We start from the raw sequence: 22,439 nt of genomic DNA on the forward strand, positions 1-22,439 counted from the left end.
GCAACTTGTGCAGTTGGCAAACAGAGAGGTTCAGTGGAGTTCATATTGTTGTCCCCTTTCTTGAGCCCCAGCGCATCAGGTTGGGCAACTACTTCCTGCCTTAAACTGTAGCATATGCTTATTCCTTGGTGGGTTGGGATTTGAATGTTACCTCTTAAAGAAGCTGCTTTTGAAATATATGCTGGGAAATGTAGTTAGAACACATTAGTTTTTCACACAGTCCTCATTACAGGTATATTTCCAAGGATTCATCACAATGATATTCTACTGATCATAAGGTAGGATAAATCTTTCCAGTTAGCCCACAGTAACCCTAAACCTACAAAGAAGGGCCGAAGATTGCCACAAGGGCTCCATTTCTCTGAAAGGCTGCAGTGGGCAATTTCAGTGGTACAAGCAGCTGGCCTGGTTAAATCCAGTATAGCTGATGGAGATCAAAAGTTATTAACGTCTGCTGACAGGTGCTCCTTAGCTCAAATATAAAGCACAGTCTTCGCTGTCAGTGGGCAAAATTCTACATCACAAAAATTTTCATCACAGCCATACTCACTGGATTCCTCATTTAGCCTCAAAAGAAATGGCAAAAACTGAATTGTTGGGAAGATGATAAAGTTATTTTCTCTAAAGAAGTCCCTTTTGTCTGGCAGCATAGTGTGTGGCAGCCTGCAATCCTGTCCCCGTGCTGAGGGAAATCAGACTGGGAATGCCAATTCACTGCTATTGTCATTACATGACATTATTGTAATTCACTGCTATTGTTCACTTAAATGCTAATTTAAGGAAGGCGAAGACATTATTTCTTTCAGGCCCATCCGTTTCTGGGTCCCTCACTTCAATGTGCCTTTGAAGCCTGCAAACTGCCTTCTTCAGCACCATAAAGTTATTATCAGTGAAACTTCCACTGGATGCATGGAAATAGTTTATGTGATTCCTTTCCCCCCCGCTATTCCTGTTTGTTCCAGAGATCATTCATCTGACCATCTATCACCCTCAGCCATTTGGTCCTGGGGAAGAGCAGTAACACCTTTTGCCTTTCCAAATTCCACGACTAGATAAGAAGATATTATCTCTTCTTAGAGATGGGAAACAGTTAATGAAATTTGGAGGTCTTGCGGACTTCTGCTTTTGCCAGTTCCTCATCTTAAATAGAGGAGAGGCTTGCTTACAGAAAACAACCTCCTTCATTTTGATGAGGCAGGACAGTAACAACCTTGTAGCAGCCACAAGAACTATTATCATGTTCCATTTTCACAGCACTGGGGCATCCAGAGATGTGCCCAACAGGCTGATGGACTGCTGGCAGCTGCAGGTCTGCATCTGCAGGGTTTGCCATCACCAAAGCCAATCTGGGGCCCCTAGCAGTTTGTTAAAGAGGTTTTCATAAGCCAGCTCAGTCAAGCCCTGACCAGGGCCATTGCTCACTGGTGTCGGAGGCTAAAGTAGATTGGAGTGAGACAGGGAATTTTCACCAGTACAAACAAATAAAAGGGGAAGGAAATGCTCCCCCTCTCAGCATAATGATATAAGTACAATTAAATGTAATGGTCAATTTTAATCATGATTTAAAACAGCAAGCTGGATCAACTTGGTTTACATTTGCTGTGTGAGGCTGTTTTCTAAAAGGTTGAATTTTATGGGTGGTAACAAATATTTTGACAAATACAAAATTTACACTGAACGTGGTTATTTCAGTTCATGCTAAGTAGATGAACTGCATCTGTGCACATTTATTCAAGCAATTATGTTGCTTAATATAATTTGTCTTTACGTATTATAATATGAGAAAATAGTGAACGATGAGTCTAAATTATTATTATTTTATTAGATTATTAACTTTTTACTTCTGAGCTGTGTCAAGTTATATTTGGATGGAAATTAGAATTAAATTTAAAACAGGATTTGTAATTATTCATGCTAATTAAATAAAATGACCACAAGTTCCGTGACTTCCTAAACATACTGGAACAGAAAAAGCAAGCTTTTCTAAGCAGGTTTTGCTTTAAAAATGACTTATCGAATGAAGGAAAGGGTATATATAAGGAGGAATTTTAACTGATTTCAAAACCTGATTTTAGAACTAATAGATCTCATCCTTTCACACCAAGCTTAATTCACTACTGACAGAGGAAACAAATGCTCCTGCTTTTTCAAATCCTAGTTTGTTTCTTAGTTTTGAATGACCTGGTTATTGAACTGAACAAAATTCTCTTCAGTTCACTCACAAAGCTGAAACGAAGGAAATAATATCTTTTCACCTTGCAAGAGGCTGGAGTTCTCCAACGATTGTTTATCATTTCAGGAAGACTTTGGATCCAGGTCTGGAGCCAGTGATCTCCCCATGCATAGCATCGCAACTTTCGTAGAAAGCCGATGCTGTTTAAGTACTATTTTTGTATGTCTTTCATACATAAAGTAGCCTTTTTTGTCAGTAATTCTGATTTTTTTTTTTTTTTTTTTTGCATGCATTCATGTATGAATTAAAAAAATTAACTTAAACTGCAAAAAATCTGACCTGATGCCAGAGAGGGGAGGTCTGGGGGAAAGTGAGATCAATGGGGTTTGTTCTTTCTTGATGATTTTTTTTGATGCATTGTGAGTTGTCATCAAGACTTCTCACCCTGGATGATATTTGTTGCTTTAGGGAAAAATTTGTTTCTCAGAAGGAAGGAAACGTTTTCTATACAGGACATGGTAACTGTTTTGGTGGCTGGTGGTGATTTTAAAAGTAACCTATTCCTGTTAATAGGTGCTAACCATAGCACAGAAGCACTCAGAAACCTCCTCACAGGAAGAGAAGGAGACACCTACTCCCATTTCAGTCAATGGTGGAAGTTCCTGAAGTGCTTTGTTTGCCCTGTGTTTCTCGGACTTGTCTTTTACCTTCTCTTCGTACATCTCAGTGACTGTAGTGGGCTGGCAGACAAGGTCTGTTTAGTTAAAAGTGCTAGGATTCAATTAAGGGAAGTTTTTCTTTACCTTTTTGTAATTTTATGATCCATCTAGTAGGTATATCCTCCCCTTTAGTAGTCTGTTAATAAGCGAGTTTCAAACCATACATTAAAAGTCCATTGTGTTTTATTTCCCATAGTTGCTCTCTGTTGAGCAACTTCTGGGCTAGATAATTGAGTTGGAAAGGACTCTGCTTCCAAACTTTTAATCTAAATCCCTGGAACTCAGAACCTGGTTTGAAGACAACTCACTTATTGTGTGCATGCCTATCCAAAATATGTGACTTCTGATGGTGCTTATAGAAGGATCTTAACCTTTGTTCTGAAAGGATTCAAAGCTTCTGTGAACAACCTTGTGCTTTTAGAGTACTCCTGTTGCCAGTGTCAAAATCTTAAGGTTCTCCTCCACTCACCTCTCGGGCGTTAGCTACTGACTACCTTCCAAACTCAAAGATCTGTGGAAACGGCTGAATAAAAAGAAGGCTGTTGAAGTCTTCTGCGTTTACTTAGCCCTGTACAGATTTATATTCACGCCTGGGCTGTTTGCCTTCAATAGACGTAATTGAAGAAGAACATCTCTGAACAGCAGAGTTCTTGTCTTGGTGTTCATCTGCATGTACTCGCCTTATCTTGGAATGTTCAAGCTTGGATTTTTGCTTCTAGGAAATCTGATTGGTGTCCAAAGATGCTGTCCAAGAAACTGTCAAGGATCTACACCAATCTAGATATGATGGCCATGCAACATCAAGATAAGATGTAGCTGGTCCTGTGTGTGAAGGAAGAAGTGAGGTGGTGCTCTCAGGCAGCTCTTAAGAGCTTTCTCTCTTTGATACTTCACAAGGAAGTTGAAAATTTGTACATTGTTCTGTATGAAGCACAGCGGGAGCATGCTTCCCAGCCTAGTGCCCAGCTAGCCCCTAAGTGTCAGCTTGTTCATGGGAATTCTTTGAAGACACTTAATGGGGAGAAAGAAGGATGACTTGTCTGCTCCATAATAAGCAAATGTTTTTGTTTACTTGCTTTAGGAGGCACGAGTAATAAATAGACCATCTAAGGTGCATTACAATAATCATCTGAAAGGGAGTGTTTGATATTGGCAGCACTAGGCAAGGCTGTGCTGTATGTAAGCGTGGGCTATCTCTGTGTTGAATAGATGCCCAGGACTTTGAGGAAGGCCTTCCTGCAGCCTGGAGAGGTAGCTGCCTGTTTTGCAGCATTTCTAGCTCGTCAATTCTAGGAAGCTCACAGACAAAGGGATTTCAGCAACATCTGTACGTAACGATCTCACTGCATTCCAAGATTTTAGGGAGTTACGTGTTGTTGAGGTTTTGATGGCTTTTGGATGGGGGGTATTCTCAGAATGGTGTAAGCTGAAAGAGCTTGCCGAGGAAAGCTAGTCATGAGCCAGAGGGAGGAGGACTTTCTCTGAAGGCTTCAGAGAGGGCAAGAATCCAGTGCCAGACAGCTTTGGTTTGGAAAGAGCTAGTGATACTTTTTTTCTGTCTGGGAAGACTGAGCTGGGAAGACTTTCTTCTAGACTGAGGCTAAATTTACATCCTGAAGTGGCTGCACACGGAGTTTGTACTCCGCATGACTTGTTTCACATTTGTTTCAGGTATCACCTGGGTTCACAGACTGCCCTGGGACAAGAGCAAAGCGGCATTTCAAAAATGATACTATAGCAGCAGAACAGGCAGTCAGCAATTCAGTACTAGCTATTACTCCAATATCGCTTCTTGGGAGAGGGATCTGGGTGGTAGCAAAGAAATCTGCATGCTCCCAGCCTCTTCCTGAATTTCCTGGCTGGGGTAGATCAGGAGGCAGCACAGAGTTCCTCAGCTCTCTGGTCCTGGAAGCATTGCCCAGCCCTACAGCAAACATATCATGAATCATTCATCTTTAATAGATTATGCAAATTGAGGACATCAGATCAATAAAGATCAATAACTGCAACCATTTAATTGCCAGCAAAAACATTTTAAGAATGAGCATTATCTGAAGTCCTTTCTTGGGTAATGGCACCATTAATCCAAACATTGGATCCTGGCCTAAGTGTAGAGGAAAAAATCTCTGCCCCTCTTCCCCTGCTGCCTTTCAGGGTGTTGAGGGTTTTTTTTCCCCTTTCCATTTCCAGTTTCTGAGTTTCCCCATCATTACCACCAGTGAACAGCTCCCAGCGCTAATAGTTCTGCTTTTGTTACTCTGCGCTGATTGAAATGTCGCATACAGATTGAGATGTTAGTGCTAAGTTGCCACCTGGGAATGTCAAGCTGGGTCTGAAATGAACTTTTCTCACTCTTGGATCCAGATGGATCAGATGGGGATGTTCTTGAGCTGAGCTGGGAGTGTTGCAGGAAACAGAGTGGGAAAGGCACAGGGTGGCGGGACATGAAGAAAATTTTCTGTCTCAGCCCACAGCCTCTTCTGTGAGGCCAAATCTCTCTCCTGCTGTCCCCTTGTGAGAGTCATGTCCAAAGCTTGTGCAGTGTCCCAAGCCTTCAGGAATTCTGCTCCTATTATTAACAGAATGCACCATCTACATTTAGGCAGAAGGACTAAAAAGAATTATTTTAATGCCTCTCTGAATCTTAAACTCTGATTTTAGGCACCTCACCTTCACATCCAGCTATGGTGATCTGCCTACCGTGAAGGAAGGATAGTACTGCTCTCCTACCGGCTTTGCCCTCCACAGGCCATAAAGTATTTCCTGTAAGAGATGCAGATCTGCTAAATAGTAGATGGGCACCAGCTGAGTTTTGTCTTGCATATGCAAATGCAAATACAAAGGAAGGTGGAACAATTTTGTCACAGCTGAGTCATTTTCTTCTGGTTGGCTAAGAAACTGCATGACTACAAGGATCCTGGATCAAGTCTGATAGTAGGAAAAGTTATGAAAAAAGCCTGGGGATGTCAGGCTTTCTGGACACTCCCTAAATATGCAGTTCGCCTCCCCATGGTTCTCCATGACATTTTGCAGACCACACACCAGATCTTCTCTGTATTTGGGGTAACTGTTACTGATGCCTGGTCCCAAAGTTCCTGGTAGCCAAAAGTTGCATGCAACAATATGCCTTTGCTAAGTATTTGTTGAACAGTGAATAACTACCTGCCTTGGCCATGAACTGCTTTGACCAGAGGGGCTATTAGCTGGGGTTTCTGCAAGAAAAAATTGAGATACAAACTCCAGCGCTCTTGATTCTTTGCCGTCAGAGAACACCTTTTTGGCCAAGAGGCAACAGCTCCTTCCCTTGCTAACAGGACTTACACCTCTTCGTCATGAGTTATTTGTCAACATAAAACATGAGGTTTGCAAAAGGGCCACAGCAGCTGTAGGGAAATGGGGGTATACCAAACAGAGGCAAGTCACTCAGGCCTTGCCAGCTGCTTTAGCTGCCCAGGAGACGTGCAAGTCTGTGGTAGCTGTGTGAGCAAGGACCAGTGGCAACTAAAGCCGGAGAAGAAGGGCTGTGGCACCAGAATGTCTGCTCACAGCTGTAAACATGCACAGGGCAGGCAGTCTAATGTCTGTACCAGGATGGCATGCCCCATGGCCCCAGGACAACCTTGTGCTGCCCAGGTCTTGCATGTGACACCAGCATAGAGGAAGCTTCTGTGGAGCAGCTTCTGCAGAAATTGCTTTCTCCTTCTATGTATCCCGATTCCTCTGCTGTCATGCACTTGCTCTCATTTCCTACTCTCCCAGGCACACCTGAGTTTCATGTCCCCACATGGAAGGGAAGGGGGGAAGGCTGTGAACAAGTTTTTTTTGGTGGCTGCTGTTGGCAAAAGTAATTTGTATACCCCTTATTTATAACATCCCCTAGGGTATAAGGGGGATGAGAGACTCATGAGCTTAAGGGAGTTTAGCAGTCACCGTTCAGCAGACCTCAGTATTTAGTTTGCAAATGCCCCTTCCAAATGCCAATGCTGAATAAAACTTAAATTATTATTTCTCCCCAAACCAAGTTTAGGTCATGAGCAAGCCATGACCCTCTTGTTCTCAGACACAAAGGAAAAATTCACAGTGCTTATTTGGACATATCTGTCCTCCACCAACATCCATCCCTAAGCCCCATCTGGGCATACAAGTTCCCAATGCATGCCTGGGTTTGCCTGTCTTAGGGTCACACCTCTGGGTGTACCCGAAACTGCCAATACTCTGAATGTCAAGCTTCTCTTGAGCCCTTACGTCCTCCACAGTCTTTCTGTCTCTTTCCATGTTTGCCACAGAGGGATATCTTGCATTAGCAGAAAAAGCAGAAGCTAATGGTGATGAGGGAAATAAATAAAAAGCTTGGTTCTGCTGTTTGGTCAGGCAGCTTACCGGTCACCACAGGGTACGTCTGGGGTCCTGACACATTTGTCCCCAGGTCTGGGTTAGCAGAGGTGGATAGACTTGATTTGACTTCATCGAGACCAGGGGTCAGAGCTGGGAGGGAGTACTCATTACCCTGGGGAAGAGAGGAGAAAGACAGCTCGCTATTGATGCACCGGGAGAATGGGAAGGGTGTACAGATGGGAGGGAGGAAGAGGAGAGATGCAAACCCCTGCACAGATGGAAGAGGAGGAGGAGGAGCAAACAGAGAAGTTGAAGTGACAAGAGTGTTGCAGGGGCTCCTGGGATGAACTATCCCACCCGCCTGCATGCCGCTGTGAAGGGGAACAGGAGTGAGCGATGCGGCTGGTTATCTGCGGGATGACCGAGCCCTCATTCAGTGTTGTGGGGATGGGGATGGCTGCCTGTGCCAGTCCAGGGGAGAAGAAAAGGGAAATCCATGTCCCCTCCTCTTGGCTGAGCCAGGAAGTGTTTGCCCTGGTGACAAGGACTGCAGTGACATGACTGGGGCAGGCGGGCTCTAGGAAGCCGCCAGTGCTGGCCCATTGTAGCCAGGCTGTCTGTGGAGTTGTCTGCCTCCCCTCCACTGCTACCTCTGTCCTAGCTCTTTAAAAACAAACAAAGAAGCCTCATCCCCTGCCTCTGTCACTCTGTGCATTGGGGTATGAAATTGGGGAGGGGGGAGCCACATGGCTAACAGAAGGGTGGGAGGGGGAGAGCCATTGAATCTGAAAGGGTGTCCTGTCCGAAAGGCTCTGGTAATTGCCTTTTTATTGTGGCAGCCTCCGGACCAGACGCGGGAGCTGGGGAGACCGTGAAGGCTACAAAACAGCAGGAAAAGTTGCTCTGATTAATATTACGTTAAATTAAAACTGATTTTCTGCTCTTTCTGCTCCCTTTTTTTCCATGCGCTTCCCCAGCCCCCTCCGACATCTCCCCCTCCTCCAGCAGGCTCCCCACACGTTGCCCCCTCCCCGCCCCTGTCCCTGCTTGGCTAGGACTGCCTAGTCATTTCCAATTCCTTCTTGTATTGATCTTCCTGTAGAAATCAGTTTTGTAATTAGCTGCAAATTAGGCCTTCTACTGGGGGTGAGCCTGCCCCCTGATTTATCACCAGAGTAATTCGCTGTGATCGGAGAGAAATTAAAATGAACTCAATTAGGCTTCGGATTTGCTTTATGGGCCCTGCTCAGAGTTTCAGGGGGAAAAATGACTGTGCTGGTGCTTAATAGTCTAATGAAAGTAAATAAAGGTTATTCATTGTAATAAACCCAGGGACTCTGGGATGAAGGGAGTCCACAGCCAGCCTCTCCTTCTCTTCCTTTGTTGGTTTATGGCTTGGGGCGGTTTAAGAAGACTTTTGATTTTCATTTTATTAAGACAAACAGCTTTTGGGATAAAAGGCCAGGGGAGTGGGGGAGTAAGGGAAAGGGGGGCAGAGCTGCAGAAGTGCAGAAAACTAGGTTGGAGGTGGGATCAAGTCTCAGCTTTGGGCCATAAAGGAAAATGCTCCGTTAAAGCCCGACCCTGTGGCTTGCTGGTCCCCGGTGCGATGTGAGAGTGCAGGAGTCTCCAAGTAGGGCTGTGTGCTGGTGAACATGCATGACAGCGTTTGCATGGTCATGGCAAGAACACACCTGCACACCTCCAAGTGTGTGCGCAGAGGGAAAGGTAGACATAGGGATTTAGGGAGAGCACAGTGTGCACATATATGGCAAGTTCACAAGAGGAGATGCAAGTTCACATGCATCAGCACAGTGATACATTTATAACTAGAAGGTGCTGTAAAATGTAAATGTGAAGTACGTGCAATAACAGGTCAGGGTGAGAACAAGGAGCGAAGAGGGGGAGAGTGATTTTGGTGAGGGAATCTCCCTGCCATCATCCTATGGGTGCCTGTGGGTCCCCATACCAGGCTAGGCCCTCACCTGCTCAGATTTGATGTGTTCTGATGTTTGAAAGACGTCAGGGTAAGAAGGACGCTCAAAAACTCGATCTAAAGCTTCCAGCTGCTGCTGGGTGAAAGTGTCGCCTCGAAGGTGCTTCCGCAAACTGTCCACGCTGCTCTGGGAATCTCCGTTGGGAACTGAGCCCTCGGATACATCTGCAGGGCACAGAGAAAACAGGGAGTTAGCACCACCCTGGCTTGGATCAGAAAGGGATGCAGGACAAGGACAGAGCGGGAAAGAGTGGGCCCTCCACCTCCACGCAGGAAGCTGTGCCACTCCTGTGGGAAGAGGAGGCTGCAGGGACCCGAGGGAAGCCCCCCTCTTGTCTGCTGGGGCAGCCGGGCTGCTCCCTTGGGCTCAGGATGAGTGAGGCTGTGGAGAATGGAGCTCAGCTCAGAGATAAGTTTTGGTTCCAGTGATTTTCTGTGTTAAAAATTGCCAAATCTCCATTGCTGAGCATAAAATGGGAGCAAAGCACAGCGATTAGCATCGCTAGAAGGCTACTGGAGAGGCAGCTCACAGAGAAACCAGAGTGCTGAGGGTGGACCCGTACTGGAGAAGGCTGAGGAAGCCTGGAATTGAAAGGGGGTTCTCTTACAGCTTGGAAGGGAGTCAGTCTCTGTTGTAGCTCCCCAGTCCCTATAGAAGTTACATCTCTCTTATAATTTCCTTCTTGTCTGATCTTGTCTCATAGCCCAGGTAACAGGGAACCTGGGGCTTAAGGGGGATCATCTCATTCTCTCATCCCCCTTGGGTAACAGGAATAATCCTGTTTCTGACTCTGCATTTCATCAGAGACAGGTCTCTCTCTGTGGAGTGTCTGTCCCATCCAGCATATGTTGGTTTCTGTTATGATCTCTGTCCCATTCTCCTACGTGTAGCTCTCGATTTATCACAACACATATCTCTGTTATAAAACTCCCTCCAAAATTAGATTGAATCTTTGTCTCTGTCAGTTCCCCTTCTTATCCAAACTGAGTTATTGTATTACAAAATCTAGTCCTACTCAGTGGGAATTGGCCTTCCTGGCATTCCTTTGTTCTTACTAGGAAAAAAGCTTTTTTCTGGTAGAAGCCTTGCCAGAAGTGAATCTCTGTCCCTGCAACAGCCCTCTGACAATCCAATTTCAGTGCAGTGCCTCCTGCCATGTTCCAGGTGTCTCTCTCTATTGTGCTACACCATGTCTCTTACAGCCCACTTATCTCCTCCCAGGTGAGTCCATTATAAATGCTCTGCCCCATCCAAAGTGAATCTTTCCCTGTGATAAACCATCTTATCACCCACCTGGGTTTGGTTTGGTTTGTTTTGTTTTCCCCTGTTATCCCCCACCTCAAATGAGGTGCATTTGTCTCGGTTATAACCCCTTTTTATCTGAAGTGAGTGAGTCTCCTGCTATTAGCATCTGTCACATCCAAGGTGAGTCTGGCTGTTATAACCTCCTGTCCCAGCTGAAGTGAATCTTCTTTTGTCATAACCCTTCATCTCATCTGAGGCAAGTCTGCTCATTATAATCTTCTCCAACTGTGCTGAGTATCTTTCTGCTGTCACCTCTCAGCCTAACTTTGGTGAGACTGGTTATAATCCCGTCTCATCCATGCTGATATACCTCCATACCCTCCATGCTGAATCTCTACCTACTGTGCTTCATCAGACACAAGTCTGACTGTCTTATCACCTTTTCTAACCTAAGATCAGGTTCTCACTCTGGCGCCGCGATCACCTGCCTGCTTTTCCACTATTATTCCTCATACTTCAGCCTTCCTTGGTGGCTTCCAGTCTGTGAATCTCAGGAACTTGCTGTCTGCCAAGACAGGGGTTGAAGGACCTGCATAGATCTTTTCCCTCCTTCATGCAATTGCGAGGTGCTCATGGGCAGATGATGCTCCCAGGAGCCTGGAGTGGCATTCACTATGCAACGGCCAGAACCATGCCACTCTGCTGCTTCATCTTTTAGCTTGTGACATGGTGCCAAGGGGTATTTTCCTGGCACAGTAATGCCTGACTGGTGGCCCAGAGTTATAACTGAGTCTGCTGCCTTCTGGCTATGAGATATATCCATTTATAGGTGATTATACGATATGATATAATCAATAGTACATTATATACAGTAACGTAGTACAGTACCACTTGCAAGACCATAGAAAATATTACATATTGATTTGTCCCAGCCAGCAGCCTTCCCTCAAGCAGCCTCTTCTCTCTTTCTTTTCCACCAGCCGGAGCAGGGCTGTCCACTGGCACTGATCCCTGGCATTCTGTCCTCTCCTCAGGCTTATTTGCATGAGGGAAAATTCTCAAGTTCCTGAAAGCTGGAGTTCATAACAGATTCAACTAAGAGAAAACAAAGCAAAGACCAGGCTTGGTGGACTGCAAACTATGTGTGTCAGTGCAGTTTTTGTGTTTTAGATGGACTGGGCCGTTACTGCAGGGAGTGGTTTTCAGAAGGACTAGGGTAGCTCAAGGCTCGTGCTCCCAGTTCCAGTAGGAGTTTCCCTCTGGTCCTCCCTGCAGAAAGCTGGCACAGAACAACTGGGTCCAGGCTTGGGAAAAAAACCCAAGTGTTTCTGAATCAGCTCTTGTTTCAACCTGTCTGCAGCCTGTGAAGCTCTTTGCCTTTGAGGATTTTTCCATGTGTGTCAGTCAGTGTGCATGACTGTGCACACCACGATGCTAATACACATGGGTATTTTTGCAGTAGATGATTATTATCGTATTCTTTAGGTTCTGCAGCAGCGTACATGCCTGAGCAGCCATTTGTCCGCGGTGACTGGTTTAGGCTATATTTGATTTTCCAGAATGGCAGCTCTACACTGTGCGTGGTGTTTGGTGTGGGTGGACGGGTGTTCACTTATCCCGTCAAACTTCCGTTGATTGTCATTAAACTGGATTTTACCCCACTGCCTTGCCCTGGGTGGTTACACAGGTTAGTGCATACATGCACATGTGTTTGCAATTCCTGTCTGCCTGCAAAGCCCTGTGCACGTGTGTCTCCTGGGTGTGCACAGGCCATGCCTTTGTGTGAAGAAGCTGAAACCACAGCTTTCCCAAGCCGCTGTAGGAGTCTCTTTTCCTTCATTTATTCAGGGGCCCTTCAGATCTTGACAAATCTGTCACTCTAAATTTGCGAGAGATTATGGTGCTCTCTCCCCAGCACGGAGAGAGGTGATATATGATATCTGCTGCCCCTGTTGATTGCTTGATCTGGTGGCAGAGGGCTGGCGAAATGAACTTGAAATGAACATCATGCCTCAACTCATTGTGCGTATAATACACTACTTAATCCCACATTTTTGAGCCGCTATGGAATTCAATTGATCAATCATGTCCCTCTGATAGTACTGTTTTAGGGGTTATTGCTGCTCTGCTCACTGACCTTTCTATTTATTTATTTATTTGTGCCAGCATATGTGTGTGTGCGTAAGTGCGTGTGTGTATTTGGGAAACTCTGGACCAGCTGATAAGAAAGGACCTGTGTTGTCAGTGAGAAATAAAAGGAAGGGATGAAGGGAGGAGAAATGGAAGGAACAGGGTTAGATAAGAAATCAGGATGATCAAAGCAAGCGAATAGATAGGGGAGGTGGAAAAGTTGTAAGGAGAAAGGCACCACTTTAGGTGGGAGCTCTGGATGGGGAGGGGGGGCTCTGCCATGGCCTGGGCTTTAAAATGTACAAAAGAAGAGAAACTTTTGTCAGAGGTCTGTAGGCTACCTCACAATGGACCTTGTCTGAACAGCTTGCAGTAGTATTGGACTTCATAACAGTAGGGTACACAAATCCCAAACATCACAGAGCAATAATATGAGCTGTGCATATGGATTTTACTTAGGAAGCAGAAAAAGTTTCACAGAGATGATCCTGAAAGATAGATTTATGTGTCTTGTGTTGCTAACACTGAGACGTTCACAGTCACGGATCATTGTATTTTCTTCAAAACCAAAAGATTGTAAATCCCCCGTGTTTGTCTTCTGGTGTCAAAACCTATAGAGGATGCATTTTCATTTTTTCCCTGCAACTGCATGGGACAGACACTTATATCTGGTTTTAGATCGAAATTGCAGTCCACATCTCAGCATATGACTGTGAGCTGGACAATCAGGAGAAGCCTCAAATATCATAATACACAAAATATGGGAGCTGAAAACTGCGTGGATTTGAGCGAAGGTGGCAGTAAGGAGCAGAAAAGACTGGGGAAGAGATAGTGTCCATCAAAGGGCTGTGGATGAAAGTGAAGGGGGGCTCACAGGGAAAATTTGGGTTGGGAAAGACTAGCAGATCTCATAAGGAATGCCACTGAGGTGGGCAACAGTCACTTCAACTGGTGAAGAATGGTGCTCAGGAGTAAAAGCTTAAGGGATGGGGATTTGCCAAGAAAGTAGCTGTTGGAGGGTTGCTGTGGTGAAGCAAGGCTTCAGCTGCAGGATGAGTCTGGGGGTGCCACCTAGGTAAATGTGCTCCTAGTGCCATTAGGAACCATCACCACCTTTCCCAGTTCCCTTTTACTGGCGAGGGAAGCTCTGTGGTACTGTGACACAGGGACATGTTTCTCTTAAGCCAGAAGCATCTCAACAAACAGCTTGAGAGATGAACCATGGCCTCGGTCACTGTGTCCCTCACAAGAGCACGCCGTTGCTATCAGCGTGACCAGGACTGGCCTTGTGCATGTGACAGGAAACATCTCTCCTCCCAAGGGGCTGCCAAGGGAGCACACACAGCTCATGTTCAGTGTAAACCTTCGACACGAGACACAGAAACGCTCCACGGGTGTCACAGAAGTATCCTGACAGATAACAAGGAAATGCTGTGCCAGAGGACACGGGAACAACCTGAACTACATCTGAGACAGGAAAGATGCCTGTTAAATAGCTGCAAAACAAAGTCTCCATCATGTGCATGCAGCACAAAGCAGCATAGTACGGTTATTTCCCTGGCTACGGGTGACAGAGAGGACCTTTGCTCAGGGTGGGATGTGGCCATCTCAACAAATAATGCAGAAGTATTGCTGATACAGGAAGACCTTTGTGGCACAGAAACATGTAGGAAGATCGTGAGCTGTGCAGCTGGCACACAAACATGGAGGTACAGTTCTCTTTTGGGGCAGGCGCTATTACCACCCCCATGATGTCTCTGCCCGCTGCTTCACGGGGCCCCAATCTCAGCTGGGGCCTCGCAGCACTATCAGTAAAAATCACAGTCATAATAAAAGCGAATGTGGCTGGCATGAGAACTGCCAGCCAGGTGACACAGCAGAACACATCTAATTGCCAAAGCCTCCGAGGGAAATGCATCTGTCTAATGCAGCGGTGCTGAGCTGGCTGCTGCAATGCCATCCCTCTGTACCAGGGAGACAACCCTGCCCTCTCCTGCAGCCTGCCTTTGCCACTGTCCCTGCTGCGGTGCTTAACCTAGGGCAGCCGTGTCCCATTCTCTGGGCACTCACGGCTACGTGTGCTGCCCTTTCCCAAGTCACCCTTTGTGTTAAGACTGCTCTTTTCCTTTATCCGATTTCCCTTCTCTTTTTTCCCCCTCTGATTTCTCCTGTCCCCATGCAGCCCAGGCCTGTCAGGCAGCTTTCCTGGACGTCCCAGGGGGCCTTTCCCTGCACTGCCAGTTGCTGCAGTTTCAAACTCAATTGTTCTCCTCGGTACTGAGGCAAATGGAGTCATTAATTACCTTCTATCGGCTGGGCCGAGTTCAGAACGCGATCGATAGCCAGTGCTTGTTATTCACGGCAGCCAGCCCTGTGCAGACCCCCACGCTGCATTCGGCACGGGTCCAGCAAGGAGCCCAGTGCTCTCAGATCTGGGCTTCAGACCCTGGCATCAAGCTCCTGCTGGGAACAGCAGACATCCCTGCCTGAGCTGACCCCAACCAAGGGAGAGATAAGGACAAAGCCCTGGCTGAGGGAGCTGATCACACATTTTCAGAGGTGTCTGCTACTTGGTGTCCTGGTCTGCACAAGCTGATCCAGTCTGGTTGTCACGATGTTTCTAGAGGCTCCATTTGCATTCTCAATGATTATTAAACTAGTATTGTACTCCCCACACTAGGGACAAGGGCAAGCATTGGCAGCCCTAATCTGGAGGTCTTTTCACCTGTGCAACTTTCTTGCCCTACTCAGTAGGGTTTGGAAAAGGAAGGCTGTAAAATTTGGTTTAAATTTCCTTCCAGAAGATATTTTGCAGCCCTTTGGGCAGCATGAAAGAAGGTGTCATCTCCAGACGGGTCAGTTCTGTAGTTCAGCATGTAGTAGTGCTGCAAGAATTGTCAGGGCTTTGGTTGTGATAACTGAACTGGTGGGGAGAAAGATGAATCTCAAATTCAGATGGAAACGATCCCAAATGAGTGCAGGATATTGATGACAGAGCATGGAAGGACCTGGCAAGGTTCAGCATCGTACAGAGAAGGAATGTTACCAGGGATCTATATTGTGGTAGTGAAAGAAGATACAGTACAAGTTCAGGTTATCTACATTATCCTGAAGAAATAGCTATAGTGGGAGACAAGTGCTGGAGTAATATCACCTCAAGGAACTGTATCTGCCTTCGTGAACTCTACTGTTGTTCAGATTCCTGTGCCCATTTGCCTCAAGGGAATCCACAAACCTGAATTTGAGTATGCTAACTGATGGTATTGTGCTGGTCAAAGTGTCTCTGTAATTTAAGTGTGTCAGCGACACATAAACTGTGTGTATTTGTTACTGACATGCTCAGGCTTGGAGCAGAAAGGATCAGAAATGAAGGGATTTTACATTTGGAAATGAGGGTATAGCTCCGATGAGGAGTCGGTGAGAAGGAAGGCTGCTCATGCAGGGAAGTAAGTGTGCCCGACCAAGGAGTGTGATGTGTGCCGGAGACTGACAGCTGGGGGCTGCAGTGCTTTTAACACAGGGGTTGTGTATGACAGAGCACCTCAGATGAAGCAGGGAGGGGCAGTGCAGCTTTAAATGCAGGGCTTACATGAGCAAAATGGCAATGCTCAATGAGAATGTAAATGAAATGAATTGTGTGTGCAAATGTGTAATGAAGTGTGTACTCAGATCTGTCTTGGATTATCATGGGAGCATGCAAAGTGCATTTAAGGAAGTGAGTGTGTGTATGTGTATGAAAATCATATGTATTTACAACAGCATCTAAGTGTATGATTGCAAATTCAGCCCAGAGCATCTGGGAAACTAAGTCTGAACAGATTTAGGTTTGTGTGTTAGGTTTTGTGTGTCCAACCTTACTGAATACATCAGTCAAGGCCTTTCCAGATGTTAGGATACAAGCAGCTGCCTCAGAGGCATGTGCAGCATGTACTACATACAGCATGTATGGGTGTGCAGATGAGGTGTGGGTTTGGGTAGTCTAAGCTGGTGGCTTCTGTGCGAGCGATCAGCACAGCTTTGTGACCCTTGGGTAAGCTGGAGGTGAGTGGATGTACACTGCTCTCAGTCAGGCTCTCAGTCAGGTTGTTGCAGATACACAATTCCCTTACCTCAGAAGAGGCACTGGGTATTTATACCATTGTAATGAGGGGCAGAGTGTAGATCCCGTATCTCTTGCTAGCACTATTATGCTTGACTGTTAGCCAGATAGAGATGCAGCTGCCTGCAGCACCCAATACACTCACTTTGTTCATGTTGGCAGAGTAGCAGGCAGCACTGTCATACAGCAGGCCAGATCCTCTAGTTAGTGTAAATCTGTAAGTCTCTCGCATTCAGTGATTACACTGATTTACACATCTTGAAAGTTATCAGAAGGGTTATCCTGATTTATGCTGTTGTGGCGTCTGCAACACTGCCTTTAGCGCAGAGCCCTCAGGGAGAGCTGCTGTCGCAGGAAAGCAGGGCACCAGGAGCTGTGCTGTTCCCTTTGCCAAGGCAGAAGATGTTCTTAGCATCACTGGCATGACTTAGCTCCTGCCTCTCATCTTCCTAAACCCATTTGTTGGGGAGCTACTTCTTGGCAGGATCCCCCTTGGTGAGCACATAAAAAAGAGTGGCTTTTGTTAGCTCCAAAGGACAGAAGCAATGCAAAAAATTACATCGCATGCAGCCCTAACTATGCTTGTTTAGAGAAACTGCTTGCATTTATGAAGTCTTTGGTGCGGAAAGCAGAGTTGCAAATGACTGCATCAGAGCGACAGTAAAGGCCATTAATTTCCTGTTATGTTTTCCTGTGTTGGGGGCTTTATTAATTTAATTTTACACTGTCGAACAACAGCGAGCGCTGACACTGCCACACTCGGAGGGTTTTTTTTCTCTCAAGCAGCGCTTTGCCTGACATGCAAATCAACACTGCTATGAGGGCCACTAGAGACAAGGGAGGGAGCACAGAGGTAGGCTGTCCCCAGCCAGACCCATCTCCCAGTGTCTGCGAGATCCTTGAGATTCCAGTGGAGCACACTGGCACCTGAGAGGCCACCAGCGCTAGGGCTCAGCAGAACTGGATCAGGCCATGGAAACCTCTAATGCACTGTGTAGAAAATACGAATTCCTACTGGGTTCCATTGGCTTGGTCCCCCACTAACATGCCTCTTAATCCCTCCTTTCCTTACATCTTCCTTGCCCTAGACTTCCCTTTCCTTTCCTTCTGCCTTATTTTCCCCTCATACACTCTTTTACTTTAACCTCGCAAGTCAGGGAAGGCTGTGCCTGCCCCTGAGCCAGATGCTAGTGAATCATGTTATTGGAAGCTCTTCTGAGTCAGCACTAAACCAGTGCTCAAGCAGAGTGTTTTTAGAGCTGCCATTTTTGACGTGCCATAAAACAAAGGCTCCAATCATTCAGAGTCATTAAAATTCCCATGGCATTTTTTGCAAGAGTGCAGACATTAACCTGGCTGTCCTGAACAAAATCCAGCCTGAGTGATTACCCACAGCATATCTTAATTCTCCTGTGGTTTCATTTGGACATGGCACAGCAAAATTTCACAGTTGATGCTCTGTATTGTTCAACATCTGCCATGGTCCACCTGAGAGTCAGCCACATTTCAGTGGTAAATGAGATCTTAAGAATGGGAAGGTTAATAAACAATGTATGGTACAGGATGGGTAATTGCAGAATGCTGTGCAATAAAAGAGCTACAGGCTTGCAATATGCAGTAATCTGCTCAGACTGCCACCATGCAAACTCTTATTTTTGCATGCTCATTCCTATAATAACTGTAAATCATTAACAGAGTATTTTGGCATCTTTCTGCATGAGCTCATGAAAAGGCTTCATTGGTATATGAAGGAACCTATACTGATATGACCTCTGTAAGATGTATGTTGGAGATGTTCCAAATTGTAAGAGGTAGTCCTCAAGCAAGAGGGGGCCCAGCCATGGCTAGCAATCAGTTTCACAAACAAGAAGCTGTGCAGAGAAGAGCTATAAGTGTCTTTGAGGATTAGCTAGGGGAGGTTTTTGGTTTTTTGTTTTATAATTTGCTTGGATTTAGTAAAGTTGTCCCAAACTCTAGGATAGTTCTGATCTGCTTGCAAGGGCAACTCTTCTGTTCAAGGCCTACCTCTTCCCATACTAGATGCCAACAGACAAAGCAAAAAACAACAGCTCCTTTGGGAAACTGAGCATGGAAGTGTACCTGTCCTTTATAACAGCCTTTTCTAAAGCATCTAAGAGAGGACTAGAAGATACTCAAGACTTGATGGACATTTCATACACAATAACCACCTCATTAAGGTTTAATCAGACACCTACAAACCTGTCGTGATGCAGATCCCCTAGCTGAAAAGCAAAATAACATCTCTCAGCTCCCAAAAAAGGCAGAGCCAGTGAGAGAAAGAAATCCTGACCTACTCCACATCCAAATGGAAACAGTGATACCCATGACCTAGCTCCTGTTCTGGCACCATGCCCCTATGTGTTTTCCTATAGCTGTCGACCTGTGTGGGAAGAGGACTTTGTACTTCAACCTGGTGGGATGTAACCAGTAGGATGCTCGGATGGATGAAGGAAAAGCCAAGGAGAAATGTGAACCTAGGCATTATTTTTAGGGCACTTGACAAAACTCCAGTATTTTAAAGGGCCTTGAAATGGTCATGAATTGCATTTGACACCTATTCAAAGTGTTCTTTATTTTATTGGATTGATGCATGGAAAAATCACCTTCAAAGAATTATGGATGGAGACAGACAGAAGACAGTCATGTCTGCTACGTCTTGATAGGTACATAGGTATCTGTAACTGCTTCTTTCAGGCTCTGTACTGTTAATAGAGTTGTCCTCCATATGCAAGGTCTTAGAGCGTAGCCTAGCCTCTGCAGGCCAAGACAAAATGCTGTTTGTTTTAGGTCTTGCTTTGCAGCCACAGAGGTAGCTGGAGGAAATCCAGTACTCCTTGGAAGGGTCTTAAAATGTTCACAAACTGCATTTTTCTTTAATGCAAGTTCTTGTGGCAAAATAAAACAAAATTGATGGGGTTTTTTTTCTCTCTCTCCCCTCCACTTGAGTCGCCTCCCTGCCCCTCATGTATCCAGCCAGGATTCTCACAGGCTAATCACTTGGTAAGATCTTGTTGCTTCCCCCCTGGGATCCAGTGAAACAAGGCTGGAGGATCTGATGCTATCACTTAGGGAAGCAAAGAGCTCCTGCTTTCCTTCCAAACAGCAGCAGTCCCCATTTTGGGAGAAGGAGGGGTTTCTCTCTGGCTCTGCCTAAGAACAAGGTGCTTAGTGTTTTCGTTTAGCACAAGAAGACACCCCTCTATGGGAATGATTTACATCTGTGAACAGCAAGCGATGCTTAACATTACATTGACATAGACATGGGAGTGCAAGATAGCGAAATTAGGAGCTAATTGGTGCACTGGAGGTTGACTGTTGGGCCCCCTTGGCTGCAAGGATGTGATTGGAAAGGGAGACAGAGAGAAGGAAAGAAAAGGGAGAGAGCAGAAGCCATCCTCCACCAATGCCTCTCTAAAGGTTGGGATTCCTGAGGCCGCTGCTGTGTAGTGCTGTCAAGGTCAGCAGGTTCGGGTTCACTGAACGGTCAGGATGGTTTGAATTACTGGCACTGCCTGCCGATTCCTCCACTGATCATGATCCGTCTTCCAGCACTGGCTGCGGGATGCTGCTCCAGCCACGTGCTGCGCGCGGTGTGGGGCACAGGGAATGCAAGAGAGGCAGATGCTCTTGTTAAGATGATAAGTTTTTTGGAAGGTTTAAGTTGCTGAGGCAGTGCTGAGGAAAGGCTCGTATTCCATGTGCTGAGCATGTGGAGACCAGGTTTCTAGAAACAGCAGTTCTGATCTGGTTTTCTTCTACCTGGAGAACTGCCCCCTGTAAGATTCTGCCCATCATGAAAGCTAGGAGAATGGATTGAACAGGGCCTATCAAACCCTTATGGGATGAAAAACCTGTTGGTGAAGGTTTCTATCCAATTCCATATAAGTAGGATGCTTCGTGAGCAAAGACTAACATGCGAGTCTTTATGTAAACCACACTGCCAGGACATTTCTCCCCAAACACACATAGCTGTGTGACCTGGCTAAAGGACAGGGGTAGCCAGGCGTGTTCCTAAAAGGCTGACTGCAGAGAGCACCAGAAGGTGCTCAGAAAGCTTTCTGCCACTGTGCACCCCAGCAGGCAGGCTTGGAGCCACTCACAGGGACCTCAGCAGAGCAGGTGGGGAGAAGCCATGCCTGCAGGGGTGTGAGTATACACAGGCAGGCTGCTGGCGACACACACGTGTGCCTGGGCTGGCATCAGCATGTGGCTGAGTGCCTCTGTGTGTGTACTGTACACATGTGCTGTCCAAGCACCCATAGCAGCACTGACAGCAGAAGCATGTGAGAAAGAACATGGCAAAAGAGTGCAACAAAAGGGAATGAGAACAGGACTGGCGGCTGTGTGGAAGTAGTATCCAGTGTTTGTCTTTGACAAGAACATCTCCACAGGCATCACTGGCTGGCTTTCGGTGGAGCTGCACTACAGAGAAATCTGACCCTCTCTGTCTGTAAGATAGAGTGCTTATTTTTGCTTCTTATTCTGAGGTTTGTTGTGTACCTATGTGAGTCAGTTAGCTCCTGGGTGCAGTCAGCTACATCTGCCTACCGCTATGTATACATAGCTTTTGTACTCACACTTCTGCATCTGCTTACCATGCATATTTCTATTTCATAGTCAAGAGTAATGCTGAGAATTGAGCTGCAAGGGGCTGCCCAGACCTGATGCTCATACAGGAGTCCTCTTGTGCAGCACTCTCAGAGCTCACCAAGGCATGGAAGAGACTAGGGTTAATGTCATGCTGCCTCATCTACAAAAGGGAAGCCCCCATCTCCTCTAAGCTTAGCACAGGTATTCTAAGCAGGTTCTCTGTGTGGCCTGGTCCCTATGCATTAGGAAGTACATTGTGCCTACCATCACCCCTGCTCTTCACTCCTCTCCCACTTCCCTCTCCCACTGTAGAGCAATGGGCTCTGGCAAGAAGGGTCAGGGACAGTGCCCAGTATTGTGCTGGTTTACATTAATGAGATACACACAGTGTAATCCAGCAATGGAGTCAGCTCTACAAAAGGAGGTAATAGCAGGCTGCCATGAACAGAGCAGCTCAGGTAATTGGTTTATCTATCTAGAAGCAGTAGTAGCAATCTCTGCACAGACAGAGTAGCAGTAAAGTCTCTTCCTTAAGGCTATTTCCTTTGTCTTTTCAATTGCTTGCACATCCATGAGAGAGAGAGAGAGAGGAAGAGAGAGAGAGCTAGAGAGAGAGAGGGAGAAATGTTAATTTGTGAATTAATGGCTTTTCTCAGCGGAATTGTAAATTCAAATGTCACCTCACAGGGTGACACTACGCTGGGCTGCTGAAGAAGCAATGATAAGATCCCCCCCCATCCCCATGCCGACATATACCCATGCCCCTCCCCTCCATGAAAGATAGCTACGGAGTGGAACATGCTACTTTTAATTTGCAATAACACCACAGCAGAGGGACGCAAGAATGACTGCTTTCCAACCCTCCCTTCCACAGCAAGCCGGGCCACATCTTTCCCTTTCCACCTCTACCTCCTTCCACCCCCTCTTCAACCCCTCCCATTTTAAACTGAGTCCAAGACAACACATTTTCTCAACTCCCCCCACCCCAAACTAATCAAAGGATGAGCTAAGGGAGGGCTCTTTAGAACGGATGCCTCTGCAACCCTCTCCTCTCCTGCAATAATCAGGTGAATTAATGACCCTGAAGTTAAAGTGAGCGCTGATACTCAGGCGTTGTGCAGCGTAGGGGA

The 22,439-nt window shown here is 46.1% G+C and overlaps 1 protein-coding gene across 22 annotated transcripts in view; it reads right to left on the reverse strand.

Annotated features, from left to right (window-relative positions):
- The window catches only part of PAX2 (paired box 2), a 100,579-nt gene that overhangs the window by 20,220 nt on the left and 57,920 nt on the right, over positions 1 to 22,439 (reverse strand). For 21 of the 22 annotated variants that reach the window (XR_003991460.1, XR_003991464.1, XR_003991462.1 and 18 more), the window contains 2 exons: positions 9,213 to 9,388; positions 7,273 to 7,399 (listed from right to left, as the gene is read on the reverse strand). Coding sequence is in view for 15 of the 22 variants with exons in the window: in XM_030486490.1 (XP_030342350.1) it covers positions 7,273 to 7,399; positions 9,213 to 9,388 (303 nt within the window). In the remaining 7 variants the exon portion in view is untranslated. Of the gene's footprint in view, positions 1 to 5,562; positions 5,656 to 7,272; positions 7,400 to 9,212; positions 9,389 to 22,439 lie in introns of all 22 variants that reach the window. The other variant, XM_030486498.1, reaches the window with a different exon arrangement.

The sequence above is a fragment of the Strigops habroptila genome, chromosome 5, assembly GCF_004027225.2.
Source record: "Strigops habroptila isolate Jane chromosome 5, bStrHab1.2.pri, whole genome shotgun sequence".
Taxonomy (NCBI): Eukaryota; Metazoa; Chordata; class Aves; order Psittaciformes; family Psittacidae; genus Strigops; species Strigops habroptila.